Below are 23376 nucleotides of genomic sequence, written 5' to 3' on the forward strand. Positions count from 1 at the left end.
CACTAGCCTTCAAAGTCTGATTCTCTAGGAATTCCTCCTTCTGTTTTTGGACCCCCAGGTTGGGAAGCCTGACGTGGGGCTCAGAACCTTCACTCCAGTGGGTGGACTTCTGTGGTATAAGTGTTCTCCAGTCTGTGAGTCACCCACCCAGCAGTTATGGGATTTGATTTTACTGTGATTGCGCCCCTCCTACCGTCTCATTGTGGTTTCTCCTTTGTCTTTGGATGTGGGGTATCTTTTTTGGTGCGTTCCAGTGTCTTCCTCTCAATGACTGTCCAGCAGCTAGTTGTGATTCTGGTGTTCTCGCAAGAGGGAGTGAGAGCACGTCCTTCTACTCCACCATCTTGGTTTCGATCTGTCCAAAGTTTTAAATGTACACTTTCCTTCTGGCTATTAGGAATTGTATGTTAAGAAGTCCAAGACTGGCCTTCAGAAGAAGCTGAATCAGGCACTCTCTGCCCCTCAATCAGAGTTTGGGACTAGAGCTGTGTCCCAACCACCTTCTGCTCCTAACTGGTTGTTAGCAGTGACTGTGGGCAAGTTGAACTGCCTCTCTGGGCTTCTCTGTCCTCATCAGAAAAATGAAGGGGTAAAATAGGCAGTTTTTAAATTGATGGAGGACCACTTAGCCTGGAAACTGTGTTCTTCTCTACAGAGAGAGATGTACTGTAAGAATTTCCCCTCGAGATTGCACCTCCCTATAAGCTTTTCCCATATAAGAAATCTGTTACATAATCTGCACTAGATACTTTTAACAAGTTAAGTCTACAAAGTGAAATTTCATAAATATCTTCAGTAAAAAATAATCTATATATATTTCAGTTCTAAAATGATCAGATTTAGCCAAGAATTTCCTATCAGTAATAATTCTGAAACCTTAGAGCCCACCCCCCAGTTCACCATATTATAAATAGACTTTCCAAAACTGCTCATCACTTAGTAATTCAATCCTTCTGAAATAATCTCTTATTAAGCACTGAAGCAGCGTTCAGGAATATAAGAAATAAGTAAAACGCTATCTTTGCCTTCAGGAGTTCACAATAATAGTCAGTATGTCATTAGATAATAAGTTCTAGCAGCAAGACATGCGAAATCAACAATTAAACCCCAATTTGGCAAAACAAAACAAAGCAAAACAAAACCAAAAAAATGTGTGAAAGCATAAAAGAGATGTATCCCTTTGGAGACTTAGTCCATGTCTCCAACGGACAAAAACAGAAGTCTGCTTTTCTGCAGAACTGGCAAATTCAGCATGCTTGGAACTTTGGATCTGTATGTTTGATCTTTCCTGAATGAATACTGCAGTTGAATCAGTCAATAGCAATCAAATTCCTTGCATTGGTTTGGCTATAATTTTTCTGGCTGTATTGCAGACTTGCCATAAATACACAAAAAGCTCCACAGAGACTGAACTTTCAAGCAAACTTTCATGTCGATCGGATGAATGATCTGTAAATTATATTGAATCCAGTATCTCACAATCTACCCTAGCAACTTCCCCACTTGTTTATTGTCAACCTGTGCATTTCCAACAGTTTAGGGTCTGGCACGGTAGGTTTCAACACCTGGCTATTCATTAGAATCAACTAGGGAGCTTTTTAAAAAGGTCCCAAGATTCTGGGGTGGAATCTGGGCAATGGCATTTTTTAAAAGCCTTCCCAGGTAAATCCAATGTGCAGTCACTGTCCTAGAGTATAGAGTCCCTATGCTAAGTTTAATTTTTCACTATTTACTATTTACTTCTTTAAAAAGAACAGAAGAAATTCCTCATCAGCGCAATGTTGGAATGAAACATAAGAAAGCAGAGAAGAGTTAACTTCTTTTCTTACTAAGAACCATATCCCAAATTGACTGAGTAGCCGCTGGTCGTGTTTATCATCATCTTTGTTGTCAAAGTCAGCGTTATCCAGGGAATGGTGGGAGGAGGAGAGGCCCAGCTGCCGCCGGCGATTGAGCTCATGTTCCCGCTGCTCAGCATGGAACTCGGCTTCTTTCAACAAGCTGCCAAAGGGGAGAGATTTCAAGTGAGACTGCCAAAAAACACATTCGAGATTATGACCTATTCAGAGCAATTACTTCATGAGTACTCAAGCATTACTCATTGCTCTCCTTTAAATTGGAAGGAGCCTAATTTCCTTACTATTTTCTACTCCATCCCCATTTCAAAGATGAACAGACTGAGGCACAAAGAGGCTACTTCCTCCAATCAATTAGAATCAAGCAGAACTGATGCCTTCTGGCTTCTAGTTCACCAACCATCCCACTATATGTCAATGCTTCTCCTATATCTAATATGAAGCTGTGTGGACATCAAATGCATAATACAAGGAAAGACTGAGGAACTGGTACCCAGATGGAAAACTATTTAATATCTAGTATTCAAAGACCTGACAGTGAGCAACGAAGATTCCTTTTTCACTTGCTAAGCAAATGACAATTTAAAAACATAATACCCAATGTTGGCAAGGGTTTAGCAAAAACTATCAGTTTCATACGGTGATGTATGAAATTCACATACACTCTCTGAAAATCAGTTGGGTAATGTATCAAGCACCATTAAAATATTCAGATCCTTTGACCCAGTCAACCACATCTGGTCATCTACCCTAAGAAAAAAAATATACAAACAGCACTATACACAAAAATAGTTATCAGAGTTATTTTTAACAGTAAAAAAAAAAAAAAAAAGGAAGAAATTGAAATATCTACTGGTGGAGGAAAATAATCTAGATAAATATTATGTAGGCACTAAAAAGGATAAATGTGGAAACTACACAACATGGAAAAGAGCTAATGGTATAAGGTTACATCAAAAAGAATGTGGATACACTGTGATTACAGTTATATAAATAAAATATGCATTTGAATAAACCTAGAAGAACATGTGCAAAAGTGATGATGATGACAGCTGTATGGTTGATTTTTTTTTCTATTTCCAAACTTTCTGTAATGTTTTATTTAGCAAACATTTATTGCACTTCTACATGTATCAGCCACTGGGATAAGAGAAACAGAAGACTTAGTCTCTAGCTTTAAAATTTGCATTCTGGGGCTTCCCTGGTGGTGCAGTGGTTGAGAATCTGCCTGCTAATGCAGGGGACACGGGTTCGAGCCCTGGTCCGGGAGGATCCCACATGCCGTGGAGCAACTAGGCCCGTGAGCCACAAGTACTGAGCCTGCGCATCTGGAGCCTGTGCTCCGCAACAAGAGAGGCCGCGATAGTGAGAGGCCCACGCACCACAATGAAGAGTGGCCCCCGCTTGCCACAACTAGAGAAAGCCCTCGCACAGAAACGAAGACCCAACACAGCAAAAATAAATTAATTAATAAACTCCTACTCCCAACATCTAAAAAAAACTTGCATTCTAATATTTTTTCTTAATTTTTAAAAATCTTGCCTCAGTGAATATTATACAAAAAGAGAACAAATCTAGAGGTTATCACTTCTAAAGCTTCCTTTTTTGTGTGTGACAGAAGGAGAAAAAGCCAGAAGCCTGCAGGATCAGGCCCCTGCCTTACTCCACAGTCTTCTGGTTTACTCCAGGACCGAATTATCTAGAGCTCTCCCATCCTTCACTGCTATCAGTCAGGTCTGGGACAGCCTTATTCCCACCTCTCACTCTGACTGGCGCCTCCACTTCATTCCCCTAAGACCCCCTACTCTGTGTTGTCATTGTGCTCACCACACTGGATTGCAATTTCGTCCTTCTGTTTTTATAGTCCCTACATGGGTAACTTGAAAGCAGACGTTACATTTTACTCTCTTCTGTCTTCCAAGTGTCTGATACATGCCTGGCACATAACTGGCATTAGATAAAAATATTTGTTGAATGAATGAATTAAAACATCGTCACTGCAACATTGTGGAAGTTGAGCTGCCCGGCTGAGGGCACTTGAAGTTGAATTAAATTTGCACATCTCGGACTTCCCTGGTGGCGCACTAGTTAAGAATCCGCCTGCCAATGCAGGGGATGTGGGTTCGAGCCCTGGTCCGGGAAAATCCCACATGCCACAGAGCCACTGAGCCCGTGTGCCACAACTACTGAGCCTGCGCTCTAGAGCCTGCGTGCCACAACTACTGAAGCCCACGTGCCTAGAGCCCGTGCTCCACAACAAGAGAAGCCACCGCAGTGAGAAGCCCGCACACCGCAACGAAGAGTAGCCCCTGCTCGCCGCAACTAGAGAAAGCCCGCGTGCAGTAGCAAAGACCAATGCAGCCAAAAATAAATAATAAATAAATAATTTTAAAAATAAAAATAAATAAATAAATTTGCACATCTCAATGTGAACAGGGTGGCTCAAAGCAAAGGCAGTGTTTTCAGGGTAAGTTTCTAATGAAGCTGTTACCTAATCACCGCCTCCACGGCGCAGACAAGTTCCTCGGCACCACATTCTCGAGTGTTGATGGGTGGAGGGGAGGTCTGATAGAGGTGGGTCTCCGAGGCAGCTCCCAGTTCGTTACTGTGATGATTTGAGTGGCATCTTTTGCAGTACCGAACAGGCCTGTTTCCGTGACGACCACAACACCCTGCTGAAAAGCAGGTGACAACAGCTCTTCTAACGTGGGAACTGCAGTTCTAGAAGAAAAAGAGTGAAATCAATTAAAAGTCACCACTGAGGTAAATTTGGCTACTAACTGGAACAAATGGAAACTTAAAGGGCCACTGGAAGTGGCAGCGCATTTCTGAAGTGCCACTAGTTTCCAAAATGCAGGTCATCTCTAACCAGTGAGATTTCAGCTATAGTTAAAAATAAAGGTGAGAAGTGGTTTCTATTAGTGTGAGTGGTAGAAACGTTCTAAATATGAGTGAAACTGTAGAAAAGTCCTCTGTAAAGTGACCTCAGCCATGAGGCATGGGGGTCTTCCTGGATTATTTCAAGTTAGCATTTCAAGAGTTTTCAGCAGAAATATGAAAAAAAATTAAAACTGTGGTACAGAGACAGTGCATCACAGCACATGAGAGTCGGAAACAAACAATTTTAACCCCTAAAATAAACTTTCAAAATTATTTTATCCACCACCTAAAGGGCCGATTTCCACTGCAGCTCATCTGTCCTTGGTGCGTTCAAGGACAGGCAGGGAGCTGTGCTGCACCGAGCTGATGACCCCAAAGCTGGCCTGTCCATCCCCACGGGCACTCTTTCTATCAAGACCTAAAGAATATGTCAGTGGACACCACAGGAACATCAAAACACAGCAAGAAGCATTCACAGACTCAGCAGCTGACATCAACTAGAGGAAAGGAGTCAACAGATGAAGTGAGAAAAGTGGTGCAGTATAAGAGAGATTCTGAAGCTCAGGGGGGGTTATTATCAGAGCTGCCCTGACAAGAAGCAGGGGAGAAAGGCAGCGCCCACATAACGCAATTTGAGGAGCAATCAGGAAATATCCCTGACCTCTGCACAAAACTGTGCCCAAGCCTTTTAGAGATGTCACCACCACATAATCAATGTCTTGTGTCAAGAGAGCATTTCAGTCTTTTAATAGAGCTTATTAAGATGGAACACACTGAAAAAGAATGACTATATGTATATGTATAACTGAATCACTTTGCTGTACATCTGAAACTAACACAACATTGTAAATCAACTATAATCCAATAAAATTTTTTAAAAGATGGAATATAATAGGGGAAATAATATCCTAAGCCATTATGAACTCAGGGCTTGAGGAAGACTGAAAACCTTCCATGACAGATATCTTGCGAAGTGCAGAGACAGAAGAAGGAAAAAGGCAAGTACAAAACCTATATCCAAACATTGACAATGTATTGAATTGCCTATCGGAACAACCATTTCAAAGTAAGGCTTGTTCCACTTCGATTTTAGCACAAGGCTTTGGATACGAGTGCTAGGAAATCTCATTTTCTGAACAGGACCCAGGTCAATAAATCATAAAAGCAAGTTTAAATTTTTTATGATCTTTTTTCCCTTTTATTAACAAGTTTTTAAAAATTATTTGTTAAAATACAGTGTGCTGCCTCTGCATCTGAAGCCCAGGTCTTCTTCAGCATCCAAGTCAGCCCTGACTTCTCCAAGTGAGGTGTCTTTCCTGCTTTGTGCCTTTTCTTTCTCTTTCACTTACTAAATTTCATTCTGGAAGCACATGAATCCTTACTGGTTTGGGGCTTCTCCAAACCAAACCAAACCAAACCCAACCACATCACTAGCAGGGTGGGTTATATCGGAGTACATTGTTAGTGTTTATTTCTTCCTTCCAGTTATAGTTAGTCTTTGTTCCTCTGGGATTCCCACTGTTACATAAACAATAGGATGTGGATATGGGTTTAGTGGGTAGTTATTAGCTATAATAAAGTCCCAACGTTTAAGGCCTACAATTTCCAATCCTATTTTCTGGTCACAAATTATTTACATTCTTCCCACATGCAAATTCCTGGCTGGAGGTCCAAGGTCTTCTTGTCTAAATTAAGTCCAGCTGTGGGTGAGGCTCTTTTGGTTTAGTTCCTCAGATATGCTTTCATGAGCCTTGAATCTGGATGGGCTGTGGCTGCTTCAACCAACAGAGCACGGCAGAAGTGATACTCACAGGACTCCCAAGGCAAATTCTAAAAGGACATGCAGCTTCCAACTTGCTGTCTTAGAATATTCTCTCTTCAGAAGCTTCCTCATCAGGACACTCTTAGAACTGTGCCATGGTCAAGGCACATGGAGAGGCAATGTGTAAGTCTCTACTCTAAGCCCAGCCTTCAAGTCACCCCAACCCAGAGCCCAAACATACGATCTAGATGTCTCTAGGTAATTCCAGCCCCTAACTAGTCAAGTTAGTCTTCCCAGATGAGGCCCCAAACATCATCAAGCAGAGATAGGCTGTGGACTGTGTCCTGTCCAAATCCCTGACCCTCAGAATCTGTAAGCATAATTAAATAGTTGTTGTTTCATGCTGCTACATTTTGAGTGATTTCTTAGGTAGTATCTGGACATACTGTGTATGTTAGTATCTGGAATATCAACTAAAAGTCAACCTGCCTTATCCCCATGTGCCATCAATTCTAAATAATATCAGCAATAAAATACTTTGCCCCTAAATAACCTTTGGTTGGTCAAAGTTCTAAACAGTTGCTGTGGTTCCTACTAAGTTTTAATAATATATTTCCAAGCCACAATCAGTCCTAAACCCTGTGGACTCAGCTACATGCATTCATTTCAAAAGTAAATTAGAGAGATTTCCCTTAGGTTCAGATTCAGCTGGGCATGTTTTCAAAGGTTCGCTCTAGCCACTCTGTTGCATTGCTTTGAATTTTAAATATAAATAAATAATTCCAAGTGGTCTCACAGAACAGCAGAATTGAAATAAAGCATCTGTCTCTCGATGCTTATTTGATACAGTTTTTTAATTTATTTTTTTACTGAAGTATAGCTGATTTACAATGTTGTATTTGATACAATCTTGATGTTTATCTCAAACCTACTATTCAAATGTAGGAATATGTAGTACTGAATATATAGTATTGAAAGACACAAACTTTGCCCAAAGCAAGCTCAAACAATTCTGATCTATTAGGAACTTAAGGAAAGTTCTCCAAGTTAACTTTCATATAAAACACAACATTTATTAAAGGATAAGTAATAAAAATGTGCTAATTTTAACTTTATTACTGAAAATAATTTTGTCATATAAAGGAGGGGAGTATTAAAAAATGATCCACCCTGGGTGTCAAGTATGTTACGTATACCACCAGAGCCAGGAAATGCCAATTTAGAAATAAAACTGTTTCTCATCCTAGTCTCTCCAGCTTGTAAAAGATTCTCAAAGTAGGAAATAGCCTCGGAATAAAAATGAAATCAAAAGTATGCTGAATGACTATATGATCCCTTGTTAAAACTTCAGAAAGCTATATAAGGCGATGCCCAGTTGAGCCTTCCAGCTAGAACAGGGCTTCTAATAATTACTGTTAAGGGCTGAAATGCCCAAAGTATAGAAGGCATTTCTATACTCAAAAAGAATTATAGATGTGCCTTTGACAGCACTGAACCCCAAATAGATTCATTGAAAATCCACAAAGTTTTAAAGAGAGGCATACTAGCAAAAGTACCACCAGCAGACCAAATGGGACAGACACAGTTCAACACGAAAAGAGGACTATGGAACCCCAACTTCTACATACAGGAAGCAGACTGAGAGGGTTACTCAGCTGCAACATGGGCCATTTCTTATTATAAAGGAAAGATGTCTTAAAGAGTGGAGCAAAGATCCCAGGAAAGAAATGACTTAGGAAACTATTCCCAGGAAGCAAAATCAGATCCTAATCAAGGCATATTTGCTATTCCTTAAAGACAGAGGAACTGTTGACATGTTCCTGGCTAGAGCTGCTATTGACTAGTAACAGCTACCTGCTTCCCCTTCCTCTTTCTGAACAGAGGTCTATTGCTGTTATCCAATCCCTGTCTCGCATTTTGTGTTGGGTATGTAACTTGCCTTTTTAGTTCACAGGTCTCTGGTTCAAGAAAATTCATACCCGAGGGGTTTCATCAGTGACCAGACCAGATGCAGATCATAAGACAATGGACTTTAAGCCTGAAGCCATAAATGGGTAAGACTTTTGGAGGTCTTATAAGGTGCTGAGAGTATTTGGTACATGGAAAGAATGTAAGTAATGATGCCCAGAGGGTAGATTGTGGTACACTAAATATGACCACAAAATTCTTGCTGCTCCTTCTGTAAAGAGGAGGAGTCTATTTCCCCACTCCTTGAAATTGAGCTGTCCTTTGGACTTGCTTTGGCCAATGGAATGCAGCAGAAGCGATGCTGTGTTAGAATAAAAGGTATATGATACAAACTATGATTTAGAAATTAGTAATGAGTGTTCTTCTTTCTATAGTATAATGCTTGGAAACACAGCATCGTAAATGTGATAAAACATAACATTTAACATTGTAAAAAAAAAAAAAAAAAAAGAAGTGATGCTGTGTGACTACTGAGCTTCAGGTTCAAAAGGCCTTGCAACCTCCTCTCTCGTTTTCTCAGAACACTGATATCTTGTGAACAAATCCAGCCTAGCCTCCTGGAAGATGAAACACCTAATGGAAAGAGGGAGGGCCAGACACCCCTGTCATCCCAACCATTCCAGCCATCCCAGCTGAGGCCCCAGACATGGGAGTAAAGTCATCTGGGACCAACCAGTTGCCAGCAAACCCACTAACTGATTGCAATTATCAATACATGAGTGAGCCTAGAGGAGTTTATCAAGAGAACTACCCAGGCGAGCATAGGCAAAACTGCCGATCCACAGCATCGTGATCAAACAAATGTTTGTTGTTATAAGCCAGTACATTTTAGGATGGTTTATTAGGTGGCAATAGATAACTGAAACAGCCCTCTAAAGGTATCCACTCATAAACAGCTCCCAAAAAGCATAAATGACTTGTACATAGTCTCATAGCTAGGTGGGAATAGAGCCGACCAGAACCCAAGTATCACAACCAACTAGTGCAAAGTTCTTTGTATCACACCATACTACCTTCTCTTGTACTTTTCAGCAACTGGAGCAAGAAAAGAAGATGGAAATGGCTTAGGGAAACTGTCATGAACAGTGGCTATTCAAAAGTGGAATCGTTAACTAGAGATATCATTCAACTTACATATAAATTAATATTTTCCATATATACTTGGTCTGGGTATGTTTCTGACACACATATATTGGACTATTTGCATTCCACTTCCAAACAATAAAGACTTTTAGCAAACACGATCATCCTTTACCAAAGTTAAGTTCCATGTATTGCATTGTCACTCAAACCTTTTTGTATTTAGACTTCTATCCCAGAGTTACACATATGCTTTTATTTCAGATTACTTTTCAGAAACACTGTGCATAGATGGGTAAGCAAAAGCAGAAATGTAAATAGAGACCATCCAGACACAGCAATCTTGCATGCTGAATTATTTCCTTTCCCCCTTCACAAATACAGTGACATGTACACACTGGGAAACCATGGTGCAGAAATGAGGCAGATGTCAATGAATGAATTTACATACAAACACAGCAAATCATGCCCCACCATACAGATGGTTTGCTCTTACCTTCTTCTGACATATAGCAGATATTTCAGCTGTAAGGGGAAGGTACACAAAATATCAACAAAGAAAGAGAGCCCGTTTTAAATAAGGGCAGCCACCAAGGTGAGCAAAAAACAAGCTTAGTAACACAACCTCCAGATTTGGCCAAAACAGTTTCTCCCTCCTCTCATAAACTGTCATCTAGTTATGTTTAATGAGGTTAAAAATACCTGTGGTATGTTTAATGAGGCTGCAAATATTTTCACCTATCCTTAGAAATAATTCAATCTTCTCAGACATGACTTAGAATTCAGATCAAATAACTTTAACCTCACCCCCTCATTTGACAGAGAACAAAATTGAGGGTTACATGGCTTCTTCAGAGTCACACAGGCCATCAATGGTACAGGCCAATCTGGAGCAAATGTCACTGGACTCCCTGTCTACTGTTCTTCCATTATGCTGTGACACTGAGTTGATGTGATATGCTTAGAGTTTCACCATGGAGATGATTTGCTATATCAGAACTATAGAAAAAAACTTAATAACTTGGATGAATTAGACTCAAACTATCAACTTACATCAGTCCTTAACTAGTGCAAAACCAGCTGCAGGCTTATTTAAGAGAAAGCAATTTCAAACCCATGGATTGGCCAGCTGGAGTAAAGCTGTCAAATTACTTTAGTACTTCAGGATTGATTTTAATAAATGGATAAAAACTCTTTTTAGTGGGCATACCAATTATTTCCATGAAAACTGATGCTTGGGTGTAATTGAAAATAATTTTTCCAAGAATCTGTTAACATTTCCCATGAAATAGTAAGTGCTCAAAAAATAGACTTAAATGCCGATGTCACAATTTATTAAAAAGATCAAAGATAAATGTCTCCCAAACTCTGTCTGGAAATTATGAATTAGCGGATGTCAAATCAATGAAATTAACAACTCAGTTGTTAAAACTGATTTTGTATAATTAATGGTTATTTAACAGTTTGATATCTTGGAGTTTATCTTAACCTGAGGTTAATGGGTCACATCTCTGGATAAATAATGAAAAGTTATTATCGGTTTTCTTCCACAGATGAATATCATCTGCAGATCATGGCCAGAATTCAGCAACATATCTGAAATTTAAAACATAGTTTAGAACCTGACTATGGGTTTTACCTCGGAGCACTGGAAGTTCACTAATTTAAGGGGAAAAAAAGGTTACCTTTACCCATGTAAGCCCAAATCTTTTTACAGATATTCTTATATAAAATTTTTAAATGTCTCTTTAAAGGACATAGAGGCTGACATTATTGACCCATTTTACAGATGCAGAGCACTCACTAAACAATTTATTTCTTCAGGTTGAGATAACCTAATATTAAGAGTTAGACTACAAAGAAGGAGTGTAATTATCATCAGGCAAAGACCTTAAATTTTGAAAAAAAGTGTTTACCGAATTTAGTTAACATGAGGTTTTTACATTTCTTTTTAAGTGAGGCCTTTCATAAAAATTCTTTTATTATCTACCTCTGAAGTTATAGATCAAGTTCTTCCTGGGTGCCTGATCTGTGCTCAGTATGCCCCCAGCTTTTTCCACTTTTCATCTTTCCTCTGCTAAGTATTTTTCCTGGTCATTTCATCCTGCAATTAGGTGGCTGGAATACCTGCCTCCCCATGTGTAGGGAAACACTCTGTCTGCAACCTGCCAACTTATCAGGCACAGCTTTCAGAACTCTAGCAAACTGCAAGCATTACAATCTCGTCTTTTGACTGAGATGGGTCAGATATATTTATCCCCATTTTACTGAAGGGGAAACTGACTCTCAGAGCGATTAAATAATTTTCCCTAAAAACACAGAGCTGGTAACCGTGGCAAGAGAAAGACCCATTATTTATGCTCTTCTCACTGATGTTCCTTATTTCCTTTCTGACTTGCACAGCAAACTTGCAGGCAACACCTGTTATATACACAGAAAACCCCTTAAGGCAGAATCCAGCTTTGGTCATACAGAATCCTAATTCCAACACCTACCTCTAATTGTGGTGGAGATGATACCTCTTCCCTCATTATTAAATGTGTGGGTATATTACAAGCAAGACATTGATATCATGCTTCTTATCAGTGAATATGCACAGAAAGTAATACTTTGGTTGCTGTCTTTGTAAAATAAAACAGTACAAAAGGAGAAAAATCAACGGTGCCATTAGTCATGATTACTCATTATTCATCCCTTCTGAAGTAAGCCATACCTTGTGGCAGAAGAACGTCAATCAACCATTCACTGTGGTCCCTATAAAGAAAAACAGAATTCATTTTTGAACTTTGTTGCAATGTTACCCTTCCACATGAATGCTTATAAGCTGCACGCTATTGCTAAAAGGCTTTTAATATAAAGGATGTGTAATTAAGAGCACTATCATAATAAACTTTTTAAATGTCTAATGCATTCCATCTAAATTATAAATTATAGGCATTTCATCATATTCAGTTATCTTTAAATGATACTTTCCAGATGCTAATTAAGTCAACCAAAATACAGCATGATTTGTACAAAGCTGAGTGTGATTCTGTGAAACGAACAAGCATAGAAAACCCATATGAATTTTATGTCATGTTTGAAAACCACAGCTTTCTTTTCTTTTTCTCTGCGGCCATTTTCACAGGGTCAATTGAAGAGTGGAGCTGCTTTATTAAGTGGAATTGCTTTCTCTTGTCACATGGAGAGAAATACTGCAATTTTTCAGAGCTGAAATCTTTTCAAATGAAAGTTTGATATATATTAAATATCTGACAAACTAACCTTTAAAAAACAGAGAGGCTAGTGGAAAATGAAGGTAACAACCAATTTAAGTCGAAGTGATTATTCTTCTCTTCTCATTGTAGCCCTATTTCCTTTTCTTATACCTACCCTGCAATCCTCTGGCTGCATTCTTCACAGAGATACAATGGGGGTGGTTTATCACCCAAAGCTACAGACAGGGAGGGGTCTATACACATCTGAAACACAGGAAAAGACAGAATGAACTCTCCTGTTTATCACGTTCCCTATATCAAGCGCACAAATGTTTCGATAATAGATTTTCGAAAGCAAAGCAGAATAAATATTTTCAGTAAAACCCATTCAACCTATAACTGTTTTCCCACATTGGAGGTTTAAATGTGGCTGCTGTGGTTTTTCACTTCTCCTGTTATTTGCAATTCAAGTCACAAATAGTGTCAAGAAATCCACCCTCTGGACTTCCCTGGTGGCGCAGTGGTTAAGAATCTACCTGCCAATGCAGAGGACACGAGTTCAAGCCCTGGTCTGGGAGGATCCCACATGCCACGGAGCAACTAAGCCCGTGCACCACAACTACTGAGCCTGCACTCTAAAGCCCGTGAGCTGCAGATACTGAGCCACAACTACTGAAGCCTGTGCACCTAGAGCCGTTGCTCCACAACAAGAGAAGCCACCGCAATGAGAAGCCTGCGCACCGCAACGAATAGTAGCCCCCACTCGCCACAACTAGAGAAAGCCCGCGCACAGCAACGAAGACCCAACGCAGCCAAAAATTAATTAATTAATTTTTTTAAAAAAAGAAATCCACCCTCATTCTATAAAGATAAAAAATCATCTTGTGGGTTTCCCTGGTGGCTCAATGGTTAAGAATCCACCTGCCAATGCAGGGGACACAGGTTCGTGCCCTGGCCCGGGAAGATCCCACATGCTGCGGAGCAACTAAGCCCGTGCTCCACAACTACTGAGCCTGCACTGTAGAGCCCACGAACCACAACTACTGAGCCCATGTGCCACAACTACTGAAGCCTGTGCACCTAGAGCCCATGCTCCGCAACGAGAAGCCACGACAATGAGAAGCCCGCGCACCGCAACGAAGAGTAGCCCCGGCTCACCGCAACTAGAGAAAGCCCATGTGCAGCAACGAAGACCCCAAACAAAAAACAACAACAACAAAAAATCATCCTGTTCTGTGGCTGTTCACATTGCTTCTGTATTACTCATATAGTAACTCCTTCTTTAATTCAGTAAACACAGTAATCTCTCTTTGGGAAAAGGAAAATGTATTATTAAGATTTAAAAATCATAACTGTTACCGAAATGCTGGCAGTAGAGAATTTTGCTTCTCAAGATAGACCTCATTCAGAAAACTTAGCATTAAATCTAACATTGAGTGATTCACTTTTCTTACTCTGGAATAAGTTCTATATATCCAACTTTCAACTTCAGGTAGTTTTTTTTCTTCCACATATGAACTGTAGTTTGTTTAACCCTGTAGTGCTCTGTTCAATTTTGAGTTATTTATGCCTATTTTCATTAGTGTAAGTACAGAGATTAAAGTATTAATCTTAAATTGATCATTAGGATATTTCAAGTATCTGGATGTTTTAAATCAAATGGACAAAACATTCAATGACTAGTAAAAACTGAATTTTGTACTTTGCATTGGTTTAAATGTCTATGACTTACTGAACTCTTTTTTTTTTTTTTTGGCTGTGCTGGTCTTCATTGCTGTGCTCGGGCTTTCTCTAGTTGTGGCGAGCAGGGGTTACTCTTCGTTGTGGTGCTCGGGCTTCTCATAGCAGTGGCTTCTCTTGTTGTGGAGCATGGGATCTAGGTGCGCAGGCTTCAGTAGTTGTGGCATGTGGGCTCAGTAGTTGTGGCTCGTGGGCTCTAGAGCACAGGCTCAGTAGTTGTGGCGCATGGGCTTAGTTGCTCTGCAGCATGTGGGATCTTCCTGGACCAGGGCTCGAACCCGTGTTCCCTGCATTGGCAGGTGGATTCTTAACCACTGCGTCACCAGGGAAGTCCCACCAAAGTTGTCCTTTTTTTAAAAATAAACATTTATTTATTTTATTTTTGGCTGCATTGGGTCTTTGTTGCTGCACGCAGGCTTTTCTAGTTACGGTGAGTGGGGGCTACTTTTCGTTGCGGTGCACGGCCTTCTCATTGCAGTGGCTTATCTTATTGCAGAGCACAGGCTCTAGGCACACAGGCTTCAATAGTTGTGGAGCACTGGCTCAGCAGTTGTGGCTCACAGGCTTTATAGCTCAGGCTCAGTAGTTGTGGCACACGGGCTTAGTTGCTCCATGGCATATGGGATCTTCCTGGACCAGGGCTCAAACCTGCGTCTCCTGCATTGGCAGGTGGATTCTTAACCACTGCGTCACCAGGGAAGTCTCAAAGTCATTTTGAATTCTGTTCCTGCCCTTCAAGAAGTAATCAATCTATGCTACAGCTGAGTATGCAGTTAACATGCCTAGTACACAAATTCTTCTAGAACTTCACTCTGCCTTTTCTTTAGGCTTTTTTTTTTTTTTAATGATTTGAAGGGGATAAATGAACTGAACTTATGACCCAAGCAGCCTGTCATTTAAAGTTAAAACCCTTAGGAGTTTCAATGGTTGGGGAAGTAAGAGTTAGAATTCCTAAACTTAAATAATTATACCATCAAAATCTGTAAATTATATATTCCCTGGTGCTAAAGGCCCAGTGTGAAAATTTTCCTTAGGTAACTTTCATGCTTCCTTTGATACAGTGAATAACTACTTTGTGGTGTGTTAAATCAGGGATTGGCAAACTTTCTGTAAATGGCCAGGAAGTAAATATTTCAGGCTTCGTGGGGCATAAGTTCTCTGTCACAACTACTCAGCTCTGCTGTTGTAGCATAAAAGCAGCCAGAGACAATACGTAAGCAAAAGAGCACAGCTGTGTTCCAATAAAACTTTACTTGCAAAAACAGGCAGCAGGCCATATTTAACTGCAGCCATAGTTTGCTGACTCCTGTGTTAGCTAATTATCTGGGATTCAAGTATTTCATAAAGTGATTTTCAAATAGGACCAAGTAAAACCAAAAAACAGAGTGGGATATAATGAACTATAATTTCCAACATACTTTCATTTTAGGATCCTATCATAACTTTTGGCTCTTCCCTTAAAAGTACTTTGGACCTTATGGGGCCTTCCCGAGACAGACCCTTCCCCCATATCCTCTGCTGTAGCTCCTCTCCGAAATACCTAGTTATATAACAGTATCTGATGAACATTTCCCGAGTTGTTTTACAGATTCTAAAACCACCACTAAATGGAAGAAATTAACTACTTCATGATCACGAGCACTTTGTAGCCCCCAGACCTACTGGCACCTAAGGACTGATAATGTTAACCCCTGTGACATCACCGTGTTACCTCACCATCAACCAATTGGAGAACTGTGCACGAGCTGATCACAGACCCTGCGACCCCTCCCCCCTGCCCCCACCTGGCCTTTATAAATGCTTTGCTGAAACCCACCAGAGAGTCACGGTGTTTTCAGCACTAGCCGTCCCAGACTACTTGTATGGCGCCTTACAATAAATGCTGTGCTTTCCTTCACCACCAGCCGGTATCAGTAGACTGGCTTTACCGCACACAGGCGAGCAGACCCAAGTTTGGTTCATTACTGCCTAGAGGTATAACTCACATTATGGAGATATTAGGCTTTTTGTGAAAATAAATCCATTTTCCCTGAGTTTTTCCCATGCACTCCATGTAGACCTCTTCTTCAGCATAGGTACTTTACTCTCATTTCTAATGAGTCATTGATACCTCTGTCAGGTAAAGATATTTTTTCATTCCATTCCAAAGTAAAAACTCCTAGGATGTTAGAACTGTAAAGAGTCATTAGAGGTTAGCTAGTTGACCTCTGACATGTTAAATGAATTAACATGACCCTTCAGATTTGTGGCTAGGAGTGTCAATCCTGTTCCGCACTGAACAGGTCAGTTTACATCCACATTAATATGTTCACATCTGACTGTTACATTTAAAAATAGTTATTTTCTATCTATAAATATAATACATGCCCAAGGTAAAGGCTTCAGATAATGAAGAAAAGGAAAGAAGAAAATTTAAATAACTCATTAACCCTCCATCTCAATGCAATCACTGGTAATATTTTGATGAGAATTACTGGTTGGTGTTCATTATGAAGATGAATATAAAATTCATATATGTGATTTTTAAACTACATTTGCATCATACTGTACACTTCATAATTTCTGTTTCATTTAACATTATTCTGTAAGCATCTGGATGTTGGGTACCCTTGATTTACATGTCATATGCTCATATCTCTGTGGGTTTGTGGAGTGCTCATATTGTAAAGAAAGAATAACCCTGAGCCAGACCGGTGGTCATGCAAAAACAGCCTCTGCACAGGAAATGACAACAAGAATATTCCCTTTCTGGGAAGCATAGAGTGAAAATGTAAAAGGAAGCCCTTTAAGAAAACTGGGATTGAGAAAGTAAAATTTGGGGGGGTGAGAAAAACGTTTAGGAACTAGATAGAGGTAGTGGTTGTACAACATTGTGACTGTGATAAATGCCACTGAACTGTCCACTCTAAAATGGTTAGTTTTATGTTATGTGAATTTAACCTCAATTAAAAAATGACAGAAAGTGGGATGGTTTGGCTTATCCTGGAGGACTGGCTATAGGGAATGGCCTGTGAGAAAAGTGAGGCCAGGCCAGAGGAGTAGACTGGGCTGTTTGCCTAAAGAGAGGGAGAATTTCTAATTCATGATGACTTCTGCGGGAAGGAAGCCAAAAACCATTACTAATCAGGAAGTCAGAGGACACCCGAGAATGCAGTCTGACATAAAATCAAGGAAAAAATAACTGGAAAACTTAAAACAGATTTTCAGTACCTCCTTTCTGTTGATGTCTGGGTGAACGAAAAGAGGGCACTGTAACTTAGGCAGAAAGAGGAAAGGACAGATATAGAAACTACGGGAATTGTGAAAGTCTCACCACTGTGAAGAATTAAGCTGAATACTACATGAACTCACTTGTGTTTAGCTCAAAATGTCCTCACACCAAAGAAAAGTACCTTTGAACCCCAAATGTTTATGGAAGTTCAGAGGAAGAGTACACATCGTAGAATGGGAGAGGACTAAGCTTCCATTGGTGGGTTACCCTCACCTGCTCTTTCTCAGCATAAATTCATTCAATTTACTTTCATCAAAAGCAGAGATCAAGCATAATAATATAAGGATGTCCTTTGTTGGTAAGATATATCTAGATGACAATGTGATAATTGGCACTCCTGTGCCACTTTTGGTATATGAAATACATGTTTTATTCCATTTAGAGTTCTTTTTGGTTCCATTTATATTTATATTTTTTATACCTCATTTTACCTCTTCTACTCTGTTTCTAAAAATTAGAGTATTATTTTTCTATTATTTGATAATCTTTACAATCTACCTCTCTATAGAACAAGAGAGGCAAACTTCCTTGACAATAGGTTCTAAAAAGCAACTTGAACTCTAATCACTTGACCTAACTCCCACTCCTCAGAATTTAAAAATTAACCCTTGTAAATCCAGACACAGGTCTCTCCAGCCAAGTGTTGTATCCGACAAATATACCAAAAGTAATTTTGTTAAGTGGTGTAATTATTTTTCTTAATTTTCTACTTCAAAGATTCAGGATTATAACAGGACAGAACCAATTAGATGTGGTAGGAAAAGAATAAGGCTGAGAGTCAAGGTACCTAGTTCTGTCTGCGTGACCTTAGGAGAGTGACTTGACCTCTCTAAACCACTGTTCCCTTACCTCTTTTGTAATTTTCCATGTGCTTGCTGTCCAACTACCTCTCAGTCATTTCAATTAAGTCACATCTGTGATCTGAGCTAAGACTTAACAATTTTATCTGTTTTTGTCCTACGACTCTTGAATTCACATAGTCACACACTAGACCACTCATAACTTGTAGCAAACACATGAAAACAGGGCCAAAGTACATTCCCCTGAGTTTATTAGCCCAGACAGAAATCAGTCAAGGACTATGTAAGTGTTTCACCAGAATTATTCCGATAATTAGCGCAGTTCTCCACAGCACTTGGCTATGAACTCAGAGTCAAATTTGCAGATATCACTATTCATTGCTCTGTCTTGAACCAATCCACCAGAGTACAGTCAGATCCGAGTAGAGAACAGTCATTTGAGATGACCACAGAGTACAGGATTCTGCTTTACAGAGAAGGATGCAATCTCCATTTCATTCAGCAATTTGCTCCTGATAATTTGACCACTGACAATATAATACAGCACCATGTCTAATCAAACAGTACCTTCACAGCTGGTTTGTTAATTGCGTTGTGGCATTCAGTGTGCTGGCAGTGGATGGGGTTCCAAGCTGTAAAGCAAAGCATAGCTGATGAGTATTTCTCACTGAATTATTCATGCCCTAGGAAAAACACAGCAGATACTTCACTAGTTTTCCTTAAATAGAACCATCATCAGAAGGTTTCCTAAAATAATTATTTTTTTTTCAGTCTATTAAGTATTTTTAAATTAAGCAAAGATATCACAACCCCATCCATTTTCCTATGGGGAGAGACAAGCTAATACAAGGTGGCATACCCAATACCATAATATTATTTCACAATGATATACCATTACTAAATTCTTAGAAGCTTTTACATCTGTGTTTTCACTTGATCCTCCCAACAACCCTGTGCGATAGATACAGTAGATTATTAACCTCATTTTATGTGTAAGTTAAAATTTAAAAGGTTAAGTAGTTTGCTATGGTCACAGAGTTAGTAAATGAAAAGCTACGACTAGAACATATATCTCTTGGTTCTCAAAACTGTGCTCTTTTCACTATAGTATACTATGCTAAACATCCTAGATTTTTGGCACCAGGAAGTGTTTCAGATTAATAATAACTGAAATGAGTAGTAAGGCAACCTCCACCATTCCATTTCCCACCCATCCCCATTAAATGTGGAGACTGAAAAGATGAGTTTCTTGCCCAAACAAAATGCGTCCCTCTCACACATTAGTCACAGTCTAAACCTCTGCTAGTTTGCTGATACCCAACTCCTCAACACAGTATACACACAGAATGAGGACAAGAACCAAGTGATCTGAGACAGATCAGAAAGAGAATTACAATTACTTCTCATCATCCAGATGATTCTGTAGCCCAAGGCACTTAGCTAACAATATTCCACCATTAAAAAAAAATGCAATAGGATTTTATGTTTGAAAGTAGGACATTTTTCTAAATCGCCATATTCTAATCCTATAGGACCATGGTTGGCCTAATATATAAAAATCTGCAGATGAGAAGATATTCTTAGTTACATGTCTAATTATAATCCAAAAATATTTGTTATTAATGATCTGAGCCTAAGTTGTGCTCTGAACATTTTGTAAAATTTTCTAAGAGTGTCCCAACTTCAATTCTTCTATGCTATTGTTAGACCAGGAATAAGACTATGTGTCTGATTTGGAATTCAAGAAAATATGGTCAACAGAACCAGTGACCTTAAAAAAAATACACAATGGGTCTATTTATTTAAAAAGAAGTACAGACTAGAACTACTACTATAATAACACAATATCATATTGATTATATCTTTTGAGAGAAAGAAAGAGGAAATGAATAAGTAAAGAATGGATGAATGAAGAAATAATTTAAATAAAGACATTCCATATTTGTTTCCTACATGTGGAAAAGTCAAGATACAGTAGCAACAAGTTTTCTTGTGTAATTAGAGAAATCTAGAGAAAAAAGAGTGCCTTCAACCAGTACAGAAGTTGCAAATACATGGAACGTGTACCCCATTCCTCCAATCCCAAACTCATGACAGATAAGAGCATTCTTTCCTGCTGAGTCTAGAACTGGCCTTAAAATCTTTCTCAACACTGAGCTCCAGGAAGTCACCACTAATCAAAACAGAGCTGGCATACAAGATGAAATCTGCTAACCATCTCTGAATCCATGTATTATGAGAATCCATGTATTATGAGATCACTTTATAAATATTAAGAAAAAGTTCATGGCATTTTAAGATAAAAGTAATATTTAAACTACATAACAACTGTTATGGCACAGGTACAAACAAATTAGAACGTGAAATGGCCACAGCACTTGATCAGAGTTCCAAAAACTCCTGCTCTGCCAGAAATTAATGCTTTATATGTGGATGGTGGGGATATCTAGGAGGTCCTACTCCTCTCTTTATTCTATTTTTACAGGGTGTCACTAACTTAAGCACAGGTTGTAGAATACCTCCTTTGAGTTCACCAAAGTCACACTAGATTTAAGCTTACTAGACCAGTGATTATTGGCTTTTGTTTTGTATCACAAATCATCTGTAAAGGTTTTTAAAATATGATGCCTGGAACCTCAAAGCCCAGGTATCTGTAACTGGGAAAAGCAACACAGTTGATTCTGATACAAGGACAATCTACATACCTTACCATATGGCAAATATTTTTATGACAGACCTCCCTTTATTTGAAAATAAAAACAAAAATATAGCATAAACATGGCAGACAAGAATTCTGCTTCCAACAATGACAGAGTAACTTGTATTAGACTCGCCCTCTTACCATAAATAACTAGAAAACTAAAAAATACATGAAACAACTGTTTTAAGAAACCTGACTACAGGTAGTACAGGACAATGACCTTTGAGAGAAGAAACAATGAAATGAATCCTACAATTACCCTTGGTCTCTTCCTGGAAGCAAGTTCCAGGTCTTGGTCCTAGAGGTAGAAAGATAAGCACAGTAGGGTGGTTTCATTGAGTTGAGGGGACAAAAAAAGAATTTAGAAAGGCAAAGCGGCTTAAACTTGCTGGGTAGAGTACCAAAGACGAGGGATCTATGCAAAGAAAGAGCTCCAGATATCTGAGTAGGAATCCTTTTGGGTCTTTGGCTTTACACTAAGCTGAGCATGTGTAAGGCAAAACTCCATTAAGCTGCTTAGAGAAAACTACGGGGGATCTGTAAGCTTAATAATTCCTACATCTCATACAGGGCTGAGAGATATTTGAGCTTCAACCGGCCAGAGTGGAGGGAACTCAGTGAAAACCTGCGATATTCAATTGAGACTCTAGGAGGTCACACCTTAGTAGTTGGGCTAAACTAACATTAGGGAAATGGCTAGTCCAGGTTCACCCTAAGAAAATATAAGAACAAGGCTTGAAAGGGTCAAGCTGATCCACCAGTAAGCTGGCTGCCAAAACAAACTTCAATGCACTGTAATGGAAGGCAGCAAAATCCAGACACTCAATAATGTAATGTTCATGAAGTCCAGTCAAAAATTACTTGATATTTGAAAGGGGAAGAAAATATTATGCAAGAAAATATTACCCACAATTAGGAAGAAAAAATTGGCCAATATAAACAAACCCAGAAACTACAGAGATGAGGTAATTAGCAAACAAAGACTTTAAAACAGCTATTATAAACATATTCAAAGTAAAACATGAACACAATGAGGACAGAGATGCAGGACATAATAAAACAACCAAATGGAATTTCTAAAAATTAAAAATACAATATCAAAAATTAAAAATTCTCGGAATGGGCTTAAAGGAAGATTAGACAATGCAGAAGAAACGATCAGTGAATTCAGAGATGTAACAACAGATCCTACCCAAACTGAGGTACTGGAAGAAAAATAAATAGAGCTTCAGTAAGCTGTGGGAAAACATCAGGCAATATACCTGTGGTTAAAAGCCCAGAAGAAGCAAGGTTGTGGAGGTGGGGATGGAGGCAAAACTTTGAAGAAGCAATGGCCAAATTTTCTCAAGTTTGATGAAAACTGTAAACCCACAGGTCCAAGAAGTTCAATGAATCTTAGGCAAAATAAAAGCAAAGAAAATAACACCAACACTCATTATAATCAAATTGATGAAAACCAATGATAAAGAGAAATATCTTAAAAACAACCAGGGAAAAAAAGACATTACTTACAGGGGGTCAAAGATAAGAATGATCACTGGTTTCTCGTCAGAAACAATGCAAGCCAGAAGACAATGGAACAACATCTTTAATAGGCTGAAAGAAAAAAACTGTCAACCTATAATTCTAGACCCAGTGAAAATATCCTTCAAAAATGAATATGAAATAAAGACTCTTTGAAGGCAAACACAAGATAAGAGAATTCATTGCCACCTGAGTCCCACTACAAGAAAAGCTAAAGGAAGGTCTTCAGGCTGAAGGAAAATGATACCAGATGGATGCTAGGGCCTACACAAAGGCATAAAGAGTTCTGAGCATGATAAATATAGTGAATAACTACAAACAACTTTCTATATATAGAGAAGTAAAATATTTGATAAAAAACTAAAAGGATGGGAAGGGGAAGATGAAAGTGCACAGGATTCTTGCATACGTGTAAACTAGTATAATATTACTTGAAGGTAGACTATGAAGTTAAAGGTGCATATTGTAATTGTAGAACTGTAGAGTATTCTTTTTAAAAAGAGGTATAACTAACAATTTAAAAAGAGAAACATGGAATAGTAAAAATTAACCAAAAGAAGGCAAGATATTAAAATGAAAAGGAACAAAGAATAGATG

General features: G+C 39.0%; 1 protein-coding gene across 4 annotated transcripts in view; it reads right to left on the reverse strand.

The window, feature by feature from the left end:
• The window catches only part of UNC79 (unc-79 homolog, NALCN channel complex subunit), a gene marked incomplete at both ends in the record, with an annotated part of 200721 nt that overhangs the window by 138869 nt on the left and 38476 nt on the right, over nucleotides 1-23376 (reverse strand). For all 4 annotated transcript variants that reach the window (XM_082681877.1, XM_082681876.1, XM_082681874.1 and 1 more), the window contains 6 exons: nucleotides 1830-2001; nucleotides 4348-4577; nucleotides 10043-10071; nucleotides 12260-12300; nucleotides 12919-13007; nucleotides 19122-19186. In XM_082681877.1, the coding sequence (XP_082538003.1) occupies nucleotides 1830-2001; nucleotides 4348-4577; nucleotides 10043-10071; nucleotides 12260-12300; nucleotides 12919-13007; nucleotides 19122-19186 (626 nt within the window). The remainder of the gene's footprint in view (nucleotides 1-1829; nucleotides 2002-4347; nucleotides 4578-10042; nucleotides 10072-12259; nucleotides 12301-12918; nucleotides 13008-19121; nucleotides 19187-23376) is intronic.

Source organism: Grampus griseus (assembly GCF_964374135.1).
Source record: "Grampus griseus genome assembly, chromosome: 2".
In the NCBI taxonomy this organism is placed as follows: domain Eukaryota; kingdom Metazoa; phylum Chordata; class Mammalia; order Artiodactyla; family Delphinidae; genus Grampus; species Grampus griseus.